This window comes from Danio rerio, chromosome 17 (genome assembly GCF_049306965.1).
Source record: "Danio rerio strain Tuebingen ecotype United States chromosome 17, GRCz12tu, whole genome shotgun sequence".
NCBI classification, from domain to species: Eukaryota; Metazoa; Chordata; class Actinopteri; order Cypriniformes; family Danionidae; genus Danio; species Danio rerio.
Window position 1 is genome coordinate 34,047,457 of NC_133192.1, and position 20,256 is coordinate 34,067,712.

The 20,256-nt window shown below is 34.1% G+C and overlaps 2 protein-coding genes and 1 long non-coding RNA gene across 4 annotated transcripts in view; 2 read left to right on the forward strand and 1 right to left on the reverse strand.

The window, feature by feature from the left end:
- The window catches only part of LOC141378615 (uncharacterized), a 44,999-nt gene extending 37,593 nt beyond the window's left edge, over positions 1-7,406 (reverse strand). The window contains exons 1-2 of the long non-coding RNA XR_012393495.1: positions 7,331-7,406; positions 6,849-7,142 (exon numbers count right to left, since the gene is read on the reverse strand). This is a non-coding gene — a long non-coding RNA (uncharacterized lncRNA). The remainder of the gene's footprint in view (positions 1-6,848; positions 7,143-7,330) is intronic.
- dhx32b (DEAH (Asp-Glu-Ala-His) box polypeptide 32b) lies at positions 129-16,312 on the forward strand. The gene is made up of 12 exons (XM_073928662.1): positions 129-180; positions 292-542; positions 1,068-1,261; positions 3,443-3,821; positions 4,556-4,783; positions 5,029-5,122; positions 5,351-5,500; positions 9,996-10,187; positions 10,991-11,131; positions 12,962-13,152; positions 14,159-14,349; positions 15,243-16,312. The coding sequence occupies exons 2-12, from the start codon at positions 294-296 to the stop codon at positions 15,421-15,423; spliced, it is 2,190 nt and encodes a 729-aa protein (XP_073784763.1). The 5' UTR covers positions 129-180; positions 292-293; the 3' UTR covers positions 15,424-16,312.
- Positions 16,313-16,533: 221 nt separating this feature from the next.
- Positions 16,534-20,127, forward strand: LOC137488117 (uncharacterized). 2 transcript variants are annotated; one of them, XR_012393492.1, is made up of 3 exons: positions 16,534-17,180; positions 17,357-17,969; positions 18,706-18,851. XR_012393492.1 is itself a non-coding variant. In XM_068214611.2 (3 exons), the coding sequence occupies exons 1-3, from the start codon at positions 16,779-16,781 to the stop codon at positions 19,830-19,832; spliced, it is 558 nt and encodes a 185-aa protein (XP_068070712.2). In that variant the 5' UTR covers positions 16,534-16,778; the 3' UTR covers positions 19,833-20,127. The 2 variants fall into 2 exon arrangements, 1 of the variants encoding a protein (XP_068070712.2); XM_068214611.2 differs by lacking the exon at positions 18,706-18,851 and adding an exon at positions 19,733-20,127 and having other exon boundaries at positions 17,357-17,412.
- Positions 20,128-20,256: the final 129 nt, after the last annotated feature.

The following is a 20,256-nucleotide window of genomic DNA, read 5'->3' on the forward strand; positions in this document are numbered from 1 at the left end:
GCTGAGTCGAGAACCAAGCGAACCGATTCAAGCGATCTGGCGAACCACCTGTTATCGGTTCATAATGAAGATCCGATTCAAAATAAGATTCGGACATCACTAGTGCGCTGAGCGGGACAACTGATGACACAAAGGGTCTGTCTCTGTTGAGCGTCGGTCCCTAAAACTCATCTGAAGGAGGTAATCTGTTTAGGGCCATAAATATGTCACATAATTAACAGGGCGTCGATTCAGTCTATTTGTTCAGTTTGATTTATTTGAGCTACTGACGCAAGAGATTTATTTGGACAGCGATGGAAATGGAGCTATCAACAGATGTGGAGGAACTATCAGAAACCACTGAAAGTCAAGACATTGATTCGGACGACCTGCTGGAGTTGAATCAGTTCGACGGACTGCCATTTTCTTCAAGATATTACAAATTATTAAGAGAAAGAAAGTGTTTGCCGGTGTGGGAAGCGAAATGCGAGTTTATGGACAGCTTGATCAACAGCCAGATTGTGATCGTCACAGGCACAGCTAAAACAGGACAAAGCACTCAGGTGAGTTCATTTGTTTTTTTTTATACATAATGTTTCATAAATGTAATATAATCATTCATGTTAAAGGGCTACTTTTAAATGTGTTGTGGTATTTTAATAAATAAAAAAAATCTAAATATTATCATATTATTCAAATTTCAAGTAAAACTTGATTTTATTTCAGTGAAAGTTTAGTAACCATGAAATGTTTTAAGATATTAATTACTATTTGTATAACCACGAATTTCTACAAATGCTAAGAGTAAACTACAGTTAGTGTTCATTTGTAGTTACCATGGTTTAACTATGTGGTATGTAAAATACTGTGGTTTAATGTCATGCATGCGTAAAGGCAAAGTAGGCTATAATATGGGGCTCAAATGCTAAACTTAATTTATTGTTAGCTTGAATGTTTTATCTTTATATAAATAAGACTAAATTGATGTGGCAGATACAACAATTTCACAATTTCACTAGTTTGTACTAATTTGTTAGCACCAAAAGTATGTTATTTCTGAGTGTTTTATCTGTCTTAATCTTCATCAGATCCCTCAGTGGTGTGCAGAGTTTTGCCTGTCTGCGCAGTATCAGAACGGCATGGTGGTGTGCACTCAGATTCACCATCAGACAACTGTGGAGCTGGCCCTGCGTGTAGCCGACGAGATGGATGTGAACATCGGCAATGAGGTTGGATATAGCATCCCGCTTCAGGCCTGCTGCTCCCAAGACACTGTACTCAGGTGTGTAAATTATAACACAAAATATGCACAGCATCATTTGGTCACTTGCCTTGGACATTTTCTTCCATTGAGTTCTGCAGTCCTGCCCTCCCCCCTTCATTATCACCACACGTGCGTCTCCTTTTCAGGGGCGCCTGTCCTAAACAATATATAGCTAACAAAAGGCTGAGGGGGTTCGTTCTGAGGGTCTCCACGGCAGCTGCCATGATGCCCATATGCTTCATCAGAGCTTTCAGAGTGGCCATAAGTCAGTCTGGTGAACAAAAGAGCAAGAACACTCATTAGAACGGCGGACTTAATGAAAACACTGACCTTAAGGAAACCACTGACAATTCCCAGTCTAAATTACCATCCAACCACATCTGCTTCTTCACTAAGAAGTACAAAAAATTATTGTGTGCAAAAATTATTCTGCACTACACATTGGAACTGCATGATGTATCATTTCAGCATCAATATGGCAATGTGCGCCTCTGCATTAGTCACATTGCAGGATCAAAATTATAGCTGACAGGGAGCAAAAGTTGAAAAGTGTAACCATAAAGTTACCAATTAGTAGGCACGGAATCTCCGCATGCAGTAATCCACAGATTTTCAGCCCATCATTGAGTCTGTTTATTATTTAGTTTTGGAAATTTATATTTATTAAGATTTTTTTATTAATTTCAGTAAGATTATTGACTAATATGAAAATGCTCATATGATATATGCACAATACTGTTTGTAAAGTAATAATTTCTGTCTTAGAGTAGATGTATGGTAGATGTATTATGTGAGAAACTTGCTTTGTTTACCAAATAAGTGGATCTAATAGAATTTGCATTGTAAACATTAAATAAAAGTTAAAAATGTATTTTTAAAATAATTTAAAATTAAATTAATATTTTTTATTGAACATATTAAGTTTTTAGTTACGATACTCTGAAAATCGTTCCATTTAAATTTGCAGATTTTTTACTATATTCTGCATAGAATGTGCATGTGTTTTTAAGGCTTGTGACTGTGTGAGCATTTCATGTCAGTTTAAAGCATTCAGAAAATATAAAGTTTGCAACATTTTATATAAATATATTTAATCATCTCAATCAATATGAAATTATGAATTCTTTTCAAATAGAGATAATCATTTAATCTGGTGAAATAATCAGGGTATCCACGGGGTCTTAAAAAGTCTTAAATTTCGAAAACAAATTTAATAAAAAATAAATAAAATATTTATTCAATTTCTCAGTGTTGGGTTTTGGCTGGAACGGCATAAAGTAATTAAAATGAAAGGAAAATGCATGAATAAATGAATATTTATTTTTAAAAAGTCTTAAATTCAAAGAAATATTGTCTTAAATCTTAAATCATCTTAAATAGGTCTTAATTTTCCTTTGTTCATGTAAAACTACCCAATCGGTCCGACACACATTCAATCACCAACAACAACACATCTCAATAAAACCTGTAGCAAAACTATTCGTAATTAAAATTTTAACAATCTGTTGTGCATGCACTTGTTTTTTTAAGAGCTTTTTTTTCAGTTATGTTGCAAAAAATATATGTGTACAACAAAAGGTCTGCTTGTTTTGACACATTGTATAAATATGTGGCTAAGAAATAACTTATTAGATTTTTTTTCTGCTGGGCCATTAAAAATCCTTGGCATTTAGCCCTTATTCTCTAGCCCTTACATTGCCTATATTCTCTGAGAAAAGCATACAAATATTTATGTATTGAAATGGGGTGTACTCAATTATGCAGAGCACTGTATAAAAGTCAGAAATTTCATCCATCATAGTCATAAAAAGGTCTTTAAAAAGTCTTACATTTGACTTAGTGAAAGAGAATTATACTCAATTTCAAGATGTGTATCGCAGTAAAATAAAATGTCTAAACTAGAATATATTACAATATTTTCCCAGTATTGTGCAGCCCTACCATACCATACACATGCTGGTTTTCATTTTCGAAACTTTTTAAAAATGGCGAACAGACATTTTGTTGGTAAGTGGTCGAAAGAGCATTAAAATCTCAATGGTGATTGTCTGTGAGCTAAACAGTAAGGGCAGTACATTTTGTATATTCAGATTTTTTATTAAAACAGCGTCAGTCTGGGAAAGACATCAAAAATTGGGTCTGACCCGGAAAACAGGGACATCTGGTCATCGTACTGCAATGACATCTGTTGCTTTGCAGATACTGCACAGATGACGTGCTGCTCCGGGAAATGATGTCAGACCCTCTGTTGGAGCAGTGTGGTGTGGTGGTCCTCGATCAGGCCCAAGAACGCACCGTCAGCACAGACCTGCTTCTCGGACTGCTCAAAGACGTGCTCCTGACGCGGCCAGAGCTCCGGCTGGTCATCCTCAGCGCTCCGCACTCCTCAGAGAAGCTGCTGAGACACTATGGAAGTGTTCCTCAGATCAAGCTGGAAGGACCACAGCCATGCGAAGTGCTGTTTGGTAGTGGGAGAGGAGGAGTGAAGGATTACCTCTGCTCTGCTCTTAGACTCGCTCTGGAGATACACCAGAATGAAAACCATGGAGACATTGTGGCATTTCTGGCAACTGAGCAAGTGAGAGACATTTAAACGTTAAATAGATGAGACAATGCTGGGCATTTACAGGTGTTTACGTTTTCGTCACATTTTTTAAATATTTATTCTTTATTTTATTAGTAAACAAATTAATTTGATCAAATAGAAAATAAAAAAACATGTAAAAATGTTTGATATTGATATGTTATATTTCTTTATTTTTAATAAAAAAAATGTAAAAAATATATTTAAAATAAAATAAAAATTGATAAATAAAATAGAAATTTCAAGATTATTTTTAGCATTATTTTATTTATAAAATAATTAAGAAAATTTTGTTTGTTTTTATAATTTCTAATGATTTGACATTTTTGAATATATATTTAATATATTAATAATAATATATTTAATCAGTATAGTTTATGAATATATTTAAAAAATCTATAATATAATATAATAAATTTTAAACCTTATAGAAGTTAATGCTTTCTTTTTGTTTTATATTTTTAAATGGAGATTTATTATAAAAATTCTAAAAATTATACATTTTAGAATTAAAATGGTAAATTACAAATTATAATATGTATGAATTAAATAATTGATAATATTTGATATAAAATAATATAAAAAAATTATATAATTAATTATTTATAAATAATATAAATAATTAAATAATTATAAAAATTCTTAAATCTAGTATACTGTAGAATAACAAAAATAAATAAATAAATTCTATGGTAATTAAAACTTTTGTTTCCCGTTTTATTTTCAAGGAGATTGAATGTGCCCATGCCATTTTGCGGAGAGAGGGTGCCAATCTCGCTCTGTCTCATGGAGAGCTGGTGCCCGTGTCTCTGTGCCCAAGGCAAGGTGACAGTCTCTCACTGACTGAGGAGAGCAAAAGCAGGAGAGTCTTCCTCACCTGCAGCCCCAGCGAAGATCTCTTCTGGGCCCTTCACACCATTCGCTTTGTGATTGATGCTGGAGTGCAGAAAAGATATGTACGTAGCAATTTTGTTTTTATCGGGACTTTTACAGGCTAGTCTTTCCTTTAATTGTGTTAAGTACTCTTGAGTGAAGGTCAAAATGTAGTATATGTAGTAATTATACCAAAAATACGTTGAAAGTGCTATACTTCATATAGTTCAGTACTACTTGAAATTAAATTGGCCGCTAAGTTTATAATCAGCTCCTTTTTTCCTATTTTGATTGGTGGCCATAAAACAGTGATGTTTCATTGTGACAGGTGTACAATCCCCGAATCAGAGCCAACTCAATTGTAATTCGACCAATCAGCAAGAGCCAAGCTGAGAGCCGCAAACAACTCGCAGGCCCAACAGGTAAGCACCTCTTTCTACATTTGTAAGAAATAACTAACTTCTAAATAACATTAATGCATTTGTAAAATTGATTAAATATTTCCAAATGCTGCTTAAAAGACTCCTTCAAAAGAAAATAAAAAATACAAATAAATTTTAACAGAAGTGTACTACTTAAAATAAAAATGTTTCATCCAATTAGTTTTTTCATGCACTGAATCCTAAGCCTGACATTTTCCATTTCTGCAGGCAAGTGCTTCTGTTTGTATCAAGAAGACACTTCACTTCCTGCCGAGAGCGTCCCACACCTTCTAGAGTCTGACATCACTTCCACTGTGCTTTTCCTAAAGCGCATGGAAATAGCTGGTTTGAGCCACTGTGACTTCATTGACAGACCAGGTGAGATCCTTCTTATACAACAGTAACGTTGACTTTAACTATTCTGTTAACGGTAATGGAAAATTATTGCTGAATAAACACTACTTACAGTAGCATAATTTAACTGACCAAACTTTTCTTTAATTTGCAATATTTGATATTCTTCTGCACAGTTGGCAGTCTCACATGAAAAATGCTTGTGTTTCTGGCAAGCGTGTTAAGTATAAAAGTCTTCACAGGTCTCAGCTGTGCAACCACACTCAGTGGAGGCTCGCGCTAAGGGCACATATCTCATAGCACATAGCTCGCGACACAGACTCGTGCACACACAGCTCATAAGCTTGCGGAGTGAATAAAATGGGTTGTATTTCCCAAGTGGACAGCGACAATGCCTGTTGCAACAAACGCAACAAGTTATTGTCTTGTATAAGCGGAAACGCAAGCAATCTGGTATGTAAAAGTATCTTTCAAAAGTGCTTTAACTGCAAAAAGACAAATTAAAAGTTTTTGACTGCCTATCAACTAACGGTAACATTATATCATCCACATCGTTATGCCAGCAGTCAATAACCTCAATTAGTATGATATTAATAGTTAAATAAAAACACACATTTGGTTACAATGAAAACAGTATTTTTTCTGCTTCAGTAGCATAAATAAATCTTAAACATTAAAAATGCTTTTACATCAGCTGCATTTACAAATATAGCCTGTAAATAGTCTAAAAATAAACTATGCTTATTAAGAAATTATTTAAAAAAAACTGCTTATTTTTACATTGCAAGATGCTCCAGAACTGTATAAAAAACACAGTTAACTCCCAAAACACTTTTAAATCATTTATGTGAATGTGTTAATAAAAAATCACAAACATTATCTCATTTAACTGCATTTTGCATCTCAAAGAGGGTGTGCAGGGAGCACAATAAACCAAGAAAGATCCCGATTTCTGCCATAAAAGGCAAACATGTCTACTTTTCTTCAGAAGAATGGTTAAAAACTTATTTTCCTTCAAACCATTAAAAAAAAAATTTTACAGGTAAAAAATATAATTTGTTTTACAATTATTGTTTTTGTTTTATTTTACATAAAAAATGTAAAAATAAAGTGTTGTTAATTCTGTTACATTTTTTTTTGTGTGTGTGTAAAAAAAAAACACTACAAAAAGTACCGATAAGAGAATCGTTAAAGTACCAAACCGACAAGTGGCATCAATAAAAGTAGTAATAGCGTTAAAACCTTAACAATACCATCCCTATTCATGTGCTGATCAAGTTCGTCAATATGTCAACCTTGTTTCTCAATGCTCAATTTAAAACTCTCAAAAGACTGAAACAACTGAAAGAGCAAAGTCAGTAACTGCTTTCACCTGTTCTACGATGGTAGAAGTTATCTCGGAGATAAGAGTGGCACAGAGATTTTCCAGGTCCAACGGCAGCCTGTCCATGTTGCGGCCACCGACGTTTTAAGTTTTCTCTGCCTTTTACATAAATCCGTTTAAACTATAAACGTCTGATGCGCAATATAAAGAAGACACCACCAAGTGGGTTTAAAGATTCAAGCAGCCAGCCAGATATATTGAAAGACAAAATGCTTGGGAGCTCACTTCAAGTGTGTCTACCCACTCACATGCTTAACCGGAAATCTTGTCCAATGCAAATTACTGTGAAAAAAAATGATCACAATACATGTTTCATGGTCCAGTATTATTGTGTTTTAAAATATATCACCATATTCTAGCAAAATTTATTTAAATATATTGCAATATTAAAAATATCGATATAGTATATATCGATATAGTATTGCCACAGAAAATACTGCAATACTGGTACATGAATATTTTCCCCCTACCGTTTACAGTATATACTTGGCTTGTAGAATCGCTCACATGAATCTAGTCCATCTGAATACAAACAAGTGGTTTACTATCTACTGTTTACCACAGCCAGGCAAATCTGGGATCAGTCAGGTCCTCTTGGCTCTCTGTCAAGGTGCAGATGGGTCTGTTCTGCTCACTGCTGGTATTAAGAGGAGGTGAGCCGTGCTTTAGCTGAGCCGACAGCACAATGACTGGGTTCATTGTTGCAGAGATAACCCGCTCTCATAACAAGCACCAATCAGACGAGCAGAATCATTAGTGGAACTACCATCACGAAAACAACACGGTGCCATGAACTACATGAACTTGTTTACCTTATGATGCAACCAAGGAAATATGTAAGGCGCTTTTGTTATGATGCCATAAATTAGTGAGAGTTTATTGCCTGTTTACTATCTGTGCTGTCAAGCTAACAAGTGTATCTCTATAGGGAAAATGCATTGCAGATAACAGCTGATAGATAACCTGTTGACATATTCCCACAATAACACGTGCTCAGGTGTTTTTAAAATTATCTGTAGTTTTTTTGTTACACTGTAGAAAATGCTGGGTTCAACACAACTCCTTCCAAACACAAATCAATTAAGTTAAATTAAATGTTTTAAATAGCAAATTCTGGTGAGGCAGTGGCGCAGTAGGTAGTGCTGTCGCCTCACAGCAAGAAGGTCGCTGTGTCGCTGGTTTGAACCTCGGCTCAGTTGGTGTTTCTGTGTGGAGTTTGCATGTTCTCCCTGCCTTCGCGTGGGTTTCCTCTGGGTGCTTCGGTTTCCCCCACAGTCCAAAGACATGTGGTACAGGTGAATTGGGTAGGCTAAATTGACCGTAGAATGTGTGTGTGTGTGTGTGGATGTTTCCCAGAGATGGGTTGCAGCTGGAAGGGCATCCGCTGCGTAAAAACTTGCTGGATAAGTTGGCGGTTCATTCTGCTGGGGCAACCCCCTTTTAATAAAGGGACTAAGCCGACAAGAAAATGAATGAATGAAATGAATGAAGTAGCAAATTGTACTTAACAAATGTAAGTAGATTGGACATGAAACAATTAGGTTGTCCAAAAAAAATGTTATCGTGTTGATTCAGCTTATTTTAAATAAGTAGTTTGAACAAGCAGCAAAAATATTTTTTTGTGCGTGAGTAAATAAAAATTTGTTAGTTTATTCAAATAATCAAACCTTTACTTTTAACGATCAGCTCATTTATTGTTAGTTTGCTCAGTTCAGTGTTATTTTTGTATTACTTTAATCCTATTGCAGTATATTTTAATTATTTGTAGTATTTATTAAAATCAGATTTTCAATTTTGGCTTTTTTATTGAAAATGTGGTGTTTTTTACTTTTTAATTTCTTTATTTTTGTTTTTAAAATGTCTGTTTATTAATTTGAATTAATTTGACCTTTTTTGTAATAATTCACATAATAATAAAATATATATGTATAGTTTTTATTATTATATTTATTATTAAACATTAAAAATTTTAATTAATTAAAGTGCTAATGCTAAGTTTAAGTTTATCATTTATTTTTTTAGCTTTATTGCAATAAACTTTTAAAAATAGCAAAATTGGGGTGCGTTCCCCAAACACTGATGTAACTATTATAGTACGAGCCGAGGCATCGTTTGGGAAAAGTATGATGCAGTGATAAGTGTTTCCCAAAACCCGTAGTTTCTCTGTTGCAGATCCATCGTTTGAACCACATTAGTTATAACATAAAACGCCTATAAAGATGCTCTAAACAGGGTGGTAACAACAACTTTAGAGAAAAAAATAAAATAAAATTTGTGCAAAATGATATTGTTTTACACGCACATGCATTTAAAAAAAATCCAATATTAGTTTTGGTAAAAACATGCACTCGTTTTCCTTATTAAATGAATAATATGTAAATGGCACATATAGAGCCAATGTTTCCTTTACAAAAATTATTGAGAATATTACATATTCTATTCTAAAACATAAAATAACTTTCAAAAGCTAACACATATTCTGATATCCTATATAAATCATATAAATAAATAAACAATGAGGCTATTTATTAAGAAATGAAATTTGATATTTATTAATTATTAGTAAATGAAAAAAATCATGTTTTAATAATAATATTATTAATATTGATGACGATGATGATGATTATTATTATTATTATTAAGTAGGATGTTGTTTATTTGTTTTTGTTTTTGTTTAGTTTTTTTTAAGTCTACTTTTACAATTTAACACACAAATCACTGCAGAAATGTTCTAGCCAGCAGGCCCATGTCATATACAGTACAGATACTTAATAAATACCCTACTATAAATTAAAAGCATTAACATATGCTATGTTTTTTGTTTTTACAAGCTTTGGAGACATAAAATAAATTTTGCTTTTAAATAATAATTTGCGAATGTTTGTTGGAACGATGGATTTGGGAAATGCTAAATCAATGATTTAAGTTTGTAATGACAGAACTTGCAACCTTAGTTGGCTATTGATGGTTTTCAGAAACTCACCCTGGTTAACAATAAACAATGACAACATTTGTTTTTTATCACTCAATAAACAATCAATTATTTGCAACATTTTACTTAATAAATAGCACAATTAGAAAAAAAGTATTGTTTTAAAAATAAGTGAAACATTTGTATGTGTTCCTCCACTGTAGATCCTGAAGGCCTCATGCAAGCTTTAGAGGAACTGGACTATCTCGCCGCACTGGATGATGACGGAAATCTGTCCGAGATTGGAATTATCATGTCAGAGTTTCCTCTGGAGCCACAGATGGCTAAGACTTTGCTTGCGTCCTGTGAATTTGACTGTGTGTGTGAAGTGCTGACCATCGCTGCCATGCTAACAGGTAATCCTGTCTCAGTACAATCCACTCGACAGGTGTGTCACCATGTGTCTCACTTCCACTATGTCTTTGCTCCATCCAGTTATATCTGGAAATCATGTCAGGTCACTATTATTGCACCAAGTGTATGTACTATTCTAGCGTATGTACAGTACCAATAAAAAGATTTACAATAGAAAATTAATTACACACACACACATAAAGTTGAATTCAGAATTATTAACCCTCCTTTGATTTTCTTTTTTAAATATTTCCCAAATGATGTTGAACAGAGCAAGGAAATGTTCACAGTATGTCTGATAATATATTTTCTTCTGGAGAAAGCCTTATTTGTTTTTATTTCAGCTAGAATAAAAGCAGTTTTGAATTTAAAAAAAAATATTTTATGGTCAAAATTATTAGCCCCTTCAAGCCATTTTTTTTTCGATAATCTACAGAACAAACCATCGTTATACAATAACTTGCCTAATTACCCTAACCTGCCTAGTCAACCTAATTAACCTAGTTAAGCCTTTAAATGTCCCTTTAAGCTGTATAAAAGAGTCTTAAAAATATCTAGTCAAATATTATTTACTGTCATCATGGCAAAGAAAGAAAAAAAAAACGGTTATTAGAAATGATTTATTAAAACTATCATGTTTAGAAATGTGTTGAAAAGATCTTCTCTCCGTTGAACAGAAATTGGGGAAAAAATAAACAGGGGGGCTTATAATTGAAAGGGGCTAATAATTCTGACTTCAACTGTACTTATAATTACAAAGAATAATAATAACAAAATTCACTTGTTCTTTGTCTTTGTAACTTAGCTCCAAGCTGCTTCATTATACCCCCTGTGGAAATGAGACAGAAGGCCTTACTGTGTCATCAGAAGTTCCAGCATGCCGAGGGAGATCATTTCACTCTTATTAATATCTTCAATGCCTACAGATATGCAAAGGATGGATCATGTGAGTGATTTATTTTTAAAATAAAGCAATTCATTGAAGCATCCTGAGTCTGCTACTAATCAGCCTCTAAATTATTCAACAATGGGCATGTTTGTCTTAGGGTGCTTTCACACTAGCACTTTTGGTCCGCACCCAGATTTGTTTGACGTCAAAGTAAGGTACATTTAGCTAGTGTGAATTTGTCTTCTGAACTCAGGTGCATAGTACCCGAGTCAGCCTGAAAGATGTGGTCTGGGGTACGGTTCGTGCAAACTCTGGTACGGTTCACCTCTGATCTGAATGCAATCGTAACAAAAAACAGAAGTGAACCGGCAACAGTACAACAAACTATTGTTTTCATAACAATAGGTGTGTGTCACCTACCTTGGTGACAAGCGGGACTGACCATGTGCAAACAGTCTTGTCTCCACCAAAAATGACTCTGCAGACATCGCGTGATGTTCTAAACGTTTTTAATGTTTTTTTTTTGTTTTTTTTTGCGGCAGATAGATGCAAGTGACTCTGTATTTTGGTTTTAGTGACAAAAACAAAAGATTCAGTAAAAGCAGAATGACCATGATATGTGGACGCCCCCATTTTGGCGCTTCCTTTCGTGGTCGTCACCTAGCAACAGCTGTACACAAAACAGCAGCTTGATGACGCAAGTGTACCAGGGTTCAGAAGAAAAAAAAGATGGTGAAAACAAACAAACCAGCCGTGATTGATGCAAGGGGGGACATCGAACTTAGATTTGGTCCAGGCAGTTGAACCAATTGTGAAAGCACCCTAACATCCAGTGTTAAAGGGATGTATTTAAGAATGTTGCAAATCATTAACAAAAAGAAAAATTGCAAAAAAAATAATAAAAAAGCAGTGCTATTGCTTGCAATGGTTACCGGTTTCCAACATTCTTCAAAATATCTTATTTCAACAGAACAAAATAACTCAAATTAGTTTGGAGCAGATCAAGTATGAGTAAATGATGACAGAATTTTCATTTTTAAGTGAACTTTCCCTTTAAGAAAAGTTACTTTTTAACAACACATTACAAATTGAGTTAGAGTAAACATTTGAGTTAAAAAAGTAACTGGAGTTACTATGGAGAGTAATTCTTTACATTACTTTTACTTATCACAACTTATCTGGATCTGGCTTGCTTGTTCATTCATTCATTCATTTTCTTTTTGGCTTAGACCCTTTATTAATCAGGCGTAAGCAATCTTTTTGGCAAGTTGGCATTCAATTGGTTGTGGCGATCTCTGATAAACCAGGGATTAAGCTGAAGGAAAATTAATGAATGAATGTTTTTAGCAGACGTAAGTGGCCTTTCAAATTGTATAAACCTAAGGCTGACGATAATGCATGATGTTCATGTAAAGTCATTTTTGCTCATAAGTATTGTTGAATTGGATCATAGAAGCTTAGTAAAAACTAAAACAGCACAGACATTATTTATTAAAATCAGATTAAATACACAATAAATATTTCATCATTTCATCGCAATTAATCATAGGGAGTTTGTCTAATATGCTTTTGACTTTTTTTATTTATACATGAAACGAGATGAGTAAATGTGTGTTTACATTTATTCCAGATCTACAGTAACCACCATGTTTACACTCATGCGATTTTGCTCAACAAATGTTAAGAGAGAAAAACAAAACTTGCGTTACTTCTTTGAAACAGTGACTCCGATATTGTTATTGTAAATAAACAAAGCAATGCATTAGTTTGCTATTACCTGTATATATGTATATATAAATCGGATTAAATTACTTGTACCTCCAGCACTGGTAATATGTATCAATTGTCATATATCGTGTGGATTTCACGTTCACATTTGTATTTCAGACTCTAAAGTGGAGCAGTGGTGTGATGAGCATTTCCTAAGTCTGGCTGCTCTTCAGACGGCAGATGCCATACGCTCTGAGCTAACAGAAATCCTGAAACGCCTAGAGCTGCCTGTGTCCTTACCCGCCTTTGGTTCTAGAAGCAACAGCTTAAATGTCAGACGTGCCCTACTAGCTGGATTCTTCATGCAGGTGTGGATTCAGTTGTGATATGCTTAATAATGCAATCAGGGCCTAAAATGAACACTCGCCAAATGTGAATTAAAATGAATGTTATTTGCTAGTTGGCCGATACCTTTTTTATTGATTATTATAATGCCTGAGGATGCAATATGGTTTATCAAATTGCTATTTGTATATATTTTTTTTCATTATAATGTGCAATCAATTATAATGTGCATTTAAAAATGGATTAATAAATCATATTAATCTGTAGTTGACATCAGAGAAGATACATTTTCAAATTTTTAAATAGTTTGTTTTATTCAACCAAAATATTTTTTTGATTTAATGTGGGAACAAAAAAAAGAAACAAACACTATAAATATTAATTTTGCCAATTAATAAAATAATAATTATTTAAATAATATATTTTCCAGTGATGGGTTGCAGCTGGAAGGGCATGCACTACGTAAAAAAACATATGCTGGATAAGTTGACGGTTCATTCCGCTGTGTCAACGCCAGATTAATAAAGGGACTAAGCTGAAAAGAAAATGAATGAATCAATGAATAAATAATATATTGTTATTATTTTAGCATTACATAAATTAACATTTGTCGTTAGATTAGTTTTATAATTAAATCATTTTAAAAATGTTTGTAAATGTGCTTCTACTTTAAAATCTTACACCTTCACTTTAAACAATATGCATATTAACCGTTAGGAGCTGTAACGAAACTTTTAGTTTTCGACTCTGACTGTAAAATATGTAGTTTGTAGATTTTGCTAATGGTAAAACATCAAAGCATCTGTAAATCTGAATGAGAAAGCGGATTAACCTCTTTTCTCAAATGCACTGTTAATGTTCAGCAATGGAAACCAGTACACTAATACTCTTTAAATTATAGCCTTAGGATAGTACATCTGTGTTTAAGCCAGATTAGTGAATGTTACAGTGGTTTACATATTTAAGTGTGTTTCAGTGCTCTTAAAGCACTGTTATAAAGCATGGTTTAATCTGCTTGTGGTTTTCCAGGTGGCGAGGGACATCGACGGGTCAGGGAATTACTTCATGTTAACCCATAAGCATGTGGCTCAGATCCACCCTCTGTCCGGCTATGGACTTGAGGTGAACAAGAAGAACCTGCCTGAATGGGTTCTGTACCATGAGCACACGCTGTCAGAGAACAACTGTATCAAAACCGTGTCTCAGATCTCAGCGATCGAGTAAGTTTTGCATCATCTGCTTTGTTGAGAACATCTCCAGCTGTTTTCATTTTAGGACCTGCTACCAAAGTTGTCTAAACGTGCTGAGAATTCCGGGCTGAGAACGGTTTGTAATCGTGCCGCACTGTTCCTGGCTCAGTGAAGAAACAACCGTAACCATACCAAAGTGTTCTTAGAATGGTTTGGCATGATTTATTATTCCATTCTGAAACTAAAGCTACAAACTGACTGGATAGATGCGCTACTGGATAGATTCAGTAACAACCTCATCTGGTTGTTACTGAGCAAATGCATAATGACAAAACAAAAATTCACTTAAGAAGCAAGATACAACAAGATGAGGCGTTAAGAATATTAATGATTATCAAAGCATAAGAATGTACACACTCGGCTTTATCTATTTTGTTGTTGTTTTTTCTTCATTTTGTATTTACTGGTGCAGTTATAGGATTTCTTTTTTTTATAAAGTATGATATAATATTTCATCAGTCCTGGGATTTATATACCATAGAAAATTGTCTATAAAATAAATATTTGATTAAATAAGTAAGTATTTTGTTTTGTCAAAAAATCTTAATTAAATAGTTGATCTGTTTTGTATTATCTTCCGTATTTTACCTTTTTTTGTTACAGAACAGTCTTTTGAAAGTATTTTAATTAAAAAAAATTCTTATATCTTGAAAAGTAAATATTTAATCTTTAATATAATTTTAAATTAATAATATAATGACTAAAACTGTTAATAGTTACCAATGTCTTGGTTATATGTCTTTAGTATATCATAATTTAATATAAATGGCTAGTTCTTTTTAAATTTAAACTTTTTTTTAATTATTGCTAGCAAGTCTTTTATATATTTTCTTCATGGTTTCTTTTCTGTTTTCTTGTGACAGGTTCATTCAGATGGCACCGCAGTACTTCTTTTACAACCTGCCACCTAGTGAAAGTAAAGACCTACTGCAGCACACTATAGATCATGGTACTGCTGCTCCATCTAAAGGCAAAAGAAAATGCCAGAACTCCAGCAGTGCTGCCACTGAAGAGCAGACCCCCGAGCGCTGCACTATACAGTAACTAAGCAAATAATACACCTTCCCATTGCGTTACAATGACAAAAAGCAGGATGCTTAGATCCTGCGGGTCTGGCAATAGCCAAGCGACTGTGCTGAGGCACAGAGGAATCTCAACACTGAGCAAATTAGTCTGACTGATTAATCAATATTGATGAAAAGACAAGATCATGCAGACTACTGCATTTAATCCCATGGGCCATTTAGTTTGGCCAGTACAATGCTTCTAAGCGACAGCAGTTTATACAGTTTTCTTCACTTTGCTGAGTTAATAGCAATTGAAATAACCTACTGCTGTGCAGTAGTCAATGCACAACTGTGTTTGACTTTATTGTGTCTAAAATGTCTTTTATAAGCTGTAGCTACTAGTTAGCATTGTCCTTTTTCAGCGTATGTATATTTAGCCATGCTCATCAGCATAGTTTCCTGGTACTATTTAAAAATATCTTTCTTTTTGTATTGTTTCCCATTGGCTTAGACTTGCAATAGTGTTTTTATTTTTCATTGTAAATGTATTTATTTGTTAAGTATTCGTTCAACTAATATAATATTTTGATATTAATTTCAGTTTCACTATGTTTAATATAAAAAGTGTTTGATTTTGTTTTTACAATTGTTATTATGGAATCTAGTATAATTTTATTCTCTTGTCTTTCTTTTTTTTACAAAGCACTCATTTGTAACACAAACAATGTACTGAATTTATTTAACTTGATTGAATACTGTATACTAGCCAAACATTATTATTATCATGTACTTTAAGTACAATTACTATTTATGCTAAGCAGGTTGTCAAATTAAATTTTAGGCTTCTTATTGTTTGTAAGATAGTGTTGATGATGCTGAAAAGGATGTGAATTTACAGGGTATTCAATAAAAAGATTGTACGTTTACTCATGTGTATAACTGCTTTTGTGTGTCGTGAGAAACTTGAATTGCACTTTTTGGATTTTATCGTTGGCCAGCTGTTACAACTACAGATCCAATTCACTCATATTATTATGACAGATGGCAGAGGTGAACGCGACGCTTCCAGTTTGTAAACAAAGTCTCTGATTGGCTAGATGAGAGCCTACGTCATACACAACTCTGACAGACGCGTCATGCGTTCTCTGATTATGAGGGCGTTGTAGTTTTTGCTGCGTCGCGTCGCTGGGTGCAACACCATGCAGAATTAAATTTAACAAGATAAAAAGAAGACTTTTCGAGTATAACATCCTTTTTGCGCGATTCCACTTTGATTACCCCATGAATTGTTATTGAGTCGTCTTGTCATATTGGAAAGTTTAGCTGCTGGGATATTTGGTGGGTGCATGCAGAAAATGGCAACAGTGTTGTGAAAAATGTTTTATCTGAAATATGGGCACAGTAAAAAGCAGGATGAAAAAAGTCGCACCTGTGACAGATAAAGAGAGAGAGGACCCCAGCATCAGCGAGAGTCAGCGGGATGGAAGTCGTTTGTTTGGTCCGTCAAACAGACAAACTTCAGAACGGCGCTTTTCCGTCAGAAGAGTCCAGTCGGATTGTAACAGTGAAGGGCAGGACTCTGAGTTTTCAGCCGAAGACCTCGGGGATGAAATGGACAGAATCCTTGCAGAGTGTGACCTGACGCTGAACAGGACGTCCCATAAGATGCCAAAGACAACTGGGCTTTACAATGGCAAAATACAGGTCGACGACCAGGTTTACAGTGGCAGGAGAACACATGAGAAAAATAAAGTGAACCCAGTGAACAAACCAACCTCAAACGTTCATGAAAAGGTAGGACTGATGTTGCTTTTAACATTTTACTTCTCTAGAAAATAAAATCTTATCTTTTTACCCACATGACCAATGACTCAACGGTTGACAATTGAGTGAACTGAATAATTAATGGGCTCGAAACTATTAAGTCATTAAGAAAGTAATCCCTATCTATTTCCTGGATTTCTGAACAGGTCAGGCCTCCTAAGGAGATGAGTTGTGCCAACCCAGAGAGCCCAGCAACAGCACAGTAAGTGTATTTCATCAATTATTGATCTCAACTTAGTGACACACATCATTTCCACTGAAAGCAGTTAGGTTGTGTCTAGTGCAGTGTTCCGTTCAGAGAACTGGTGTGCAATGTTAACTAAAATGTTGATCTTGAATAAATAGTGATGTATTACATTTGTGCATTTTATGTTTTACTATTTATTGATTTAAGATTTATTCATATTAAAAAAGTAATCATAACTTTAACTATGATATTCTATGGTCTTTTACTGTCTAGCAATGTATTTGATCATTTTCAGAAGTTGACTGAAAGTGAAAATCTTTGTATTCTCACTTTTCTTTATCACCCTCATGTCATTTCAGCCCCCCACAACCTTAGTTCATCTTTAGAACAAAAAATATATATATATTTTACTGTAACCCAGAGAGTTTCCTCGTCCTTCATAGACAGCAAAGTTGCGAACTCATTGAGATAAAAATACCAAAAAATTCTCAAAACAGACCACATGCCTTCAGTGGTTAAATCACAATAATATCAAGCTAAAAGAAAACGTTTGTGTGCGCATACAGCAACAGGTAATAATGACATTATTCAACAGGCATCTGGGATACCGTTGAAGTCAGAATTATTAGCCCCCCTTTGAATTTCTTTTTCTTTTTTAATATTTCCCAAACTATTTTTAACAGAGCTAGGACATTTACACATTATATCTGATAATATATTTTTTTTCTGGAGAAAGTCTAATTTGTTTTATTTCTGCTAGAATAAAAGGTCAATATTATCAGTCCCTTTAAGCAAGTGATCACCAAACTTGTTCCTGGAGGGCCGGTGTCCTGCAGATTTTAGTTCCAACCCTAATCAAACACACCTGAACAAGCTAATCAAGGTCTTACTGGGTATACTTGAAACATCCAGGCAGGTGTGTTGAGGCAAGATAGAGCTAAACCCTGCAGGGACACCGGCCCTCCAGGACCAGGATTGGTGACCCCTGCTTTAAGCTATATATTTTTTCCATAGTCTACAGAACAAACCATTGTTATACAGTAACTTGCCTAATTACCTTAACCTGTCCTACCTAATTTACCTAATTAGCCTAGTTAAGCCTTTAAATGTCACTTAAAGCTGTATAGAAGTGTCTTGAAAAATATCTAATAAAATATTATTTACTGTCATCATGGCAAAGATAAAATAAATCAGTTATTAGAAATAAGTTATTAAAACTATTATGTTTAGAAATGTGTTGAAAATAATCTTCTCTCCATTAAATAGAAATTGGGGGAAAAATAAACATGCAGGGCTAATAATTGAGAGGGGCTAATAATTCTGACTTCAACTGTATATCAGTGCACAGAGCTTGTGAACATGCGCCCTATACTGACACTGAGAAAAAACGAACTCAGCCTCTGCTGCGTTAATCATCATTTGTGTTGTTTTTAAATGCGCACAAAAGTATTCTCAAAAATAAAAAAAAACCTCATAGTCCAGTCCAGCCTGATCTCACAAGGAAACATAACAATTTTAGGTAGCCTCCAAAATATATAAATATATTATTTATATAATTATTAATAGAATTTGATTTATGTATAAATTTTTTTGGCAGGCTATCCCTTCAAAAATATTTATTTGATTTAAGATACATTTTATTCAGGATTTTAGATGTTTTATTATTCATTCATTCATTTTCTTTTTGGCTTAGTCCCTTTATTAATCTGGGGTCACCACAGCGGAAGGAACCATCATCTTTTCCAGCATATGTTTTATGCAGCGGATACCCTTCCAGCTGCAACCTATCTCTGGGAAACATCCATACACACTCATTCACACACACACACACACATTACGGACAATTTCAGCTCACCCAATCCAACTATAGTGCATGTCTTTGGCCTTGTGAAGAAAACCGGAGCACCCGGAGGAAACCGACACCAACACAGGGAGAACATGCAAACTCCACACAGAAATGCCCAGCCAAGGCTCGAACCAGTGACCTTCCTGCTGTGAGGCGATTGTGTTACCCACTGCGGCACTGTGACGCCCATGTTTTATTATTAAACATTTTTATATGCATACATTTTCATTTATTTTGAGTGGTTAATTAAAAGAAATATGACAAGGAATTTTATGATACATTTGATCATTTAATGACATTAAATGTGTATTGAAAAGTAATAAAAGCTGCAGTAATAACATCTTTTGTAGTGGTTAATTAGAAGAAAATACATATTGATGTGTTAACTATATTTAACAATAAATAAATTAGCATATAATGATTGTAGATGTCTCTTAAAAAGATAAAACCCCTGTATTAATTCTGAAATTATCTTTTCTTTTTTAATAGAGGTTATGGAATTGATGGTGGCTCGTTTCTGTCTTTTCCTATCATCTATGATGCTTCAGAAGAGGACCTCATGAACACAATTGAGAGGGATTTTAGTTAATGGACATGCTAATCTTCTGAGACACAAACAGAAAATGATTTTTGAAAATAATTATTGATGTATCAGTACAACACATTATGAATCTTTTTTTTCAGATTTATGAAAACAATTACTTGCTTATCAGTACAACACATTATTATTATTATTATTATTTTTATATTTTGAGGCATAGATATTCAAGTATTTATGTGTTTTATGAAATTTTGTTATAGACGTCTATGCCTTAACTGTTCATCCATCAAAGTTCAGGATGGAATTTAAATGATTATTTTAATAAAGAAAGAAAGGAATAAAAGTTCTATTTTGCTTTTGCTTTTTTATATGCTGTAAAACAGCTTCCTGAGAGAAAAACATATGAAGTGGATAATTTAGTTCCATTTCCTGACCACATTTCCAAAATCCTCCACCCGTCTATGACAGGAAT

Excerpts from the sequence above, each read along its gene's own strand:
- dhx32b (XM_073928662.1), top strand. The coding sequence starts at position 294 with ATGGAAATGGAGCTATCAACAGATGTGGAGGAACTATCAGAAACCACT. Across the intron at positions 3,822-4,555 it reads CATTTCTGGCAACTGAGCAA|GAGATTGAATGTGCCCATGC; the intron begins GTGAGAGACATT and ends TTTATTTTCAAG. Across the intron at positions 11,132-12,961 it reads ATATGCAAAGGATGGATCAT|ACTCTAAAGTGGAGCAGTGG; the intron begins GTGAGTGATTTA and ends TTTGTATTTCAG.
- LOC137488117 (XM_068214611.2), top strand. The coding sequence starts at position 16,779 with ATGGGCACAGTAAAAAGCAGGATGAAAAAAGTCGCACCTGTGACAGAT. Across the intron at positions 17,181-17,356 it reads CCTCAAACGTTCATGAAAAG|GTCAGGCCTCCTAAGGAGAT; the intron begins GTAGGACTGATG and ends ATTTCTGAACAG. Across the intron at positions 17,413-19,732 it reads GAGAGCCCAGCAACAGCACA|AGGTTATGGAATTGATGGTG; the intron begins GTAAGTGTATTT and ends CTTTTTTAATAG.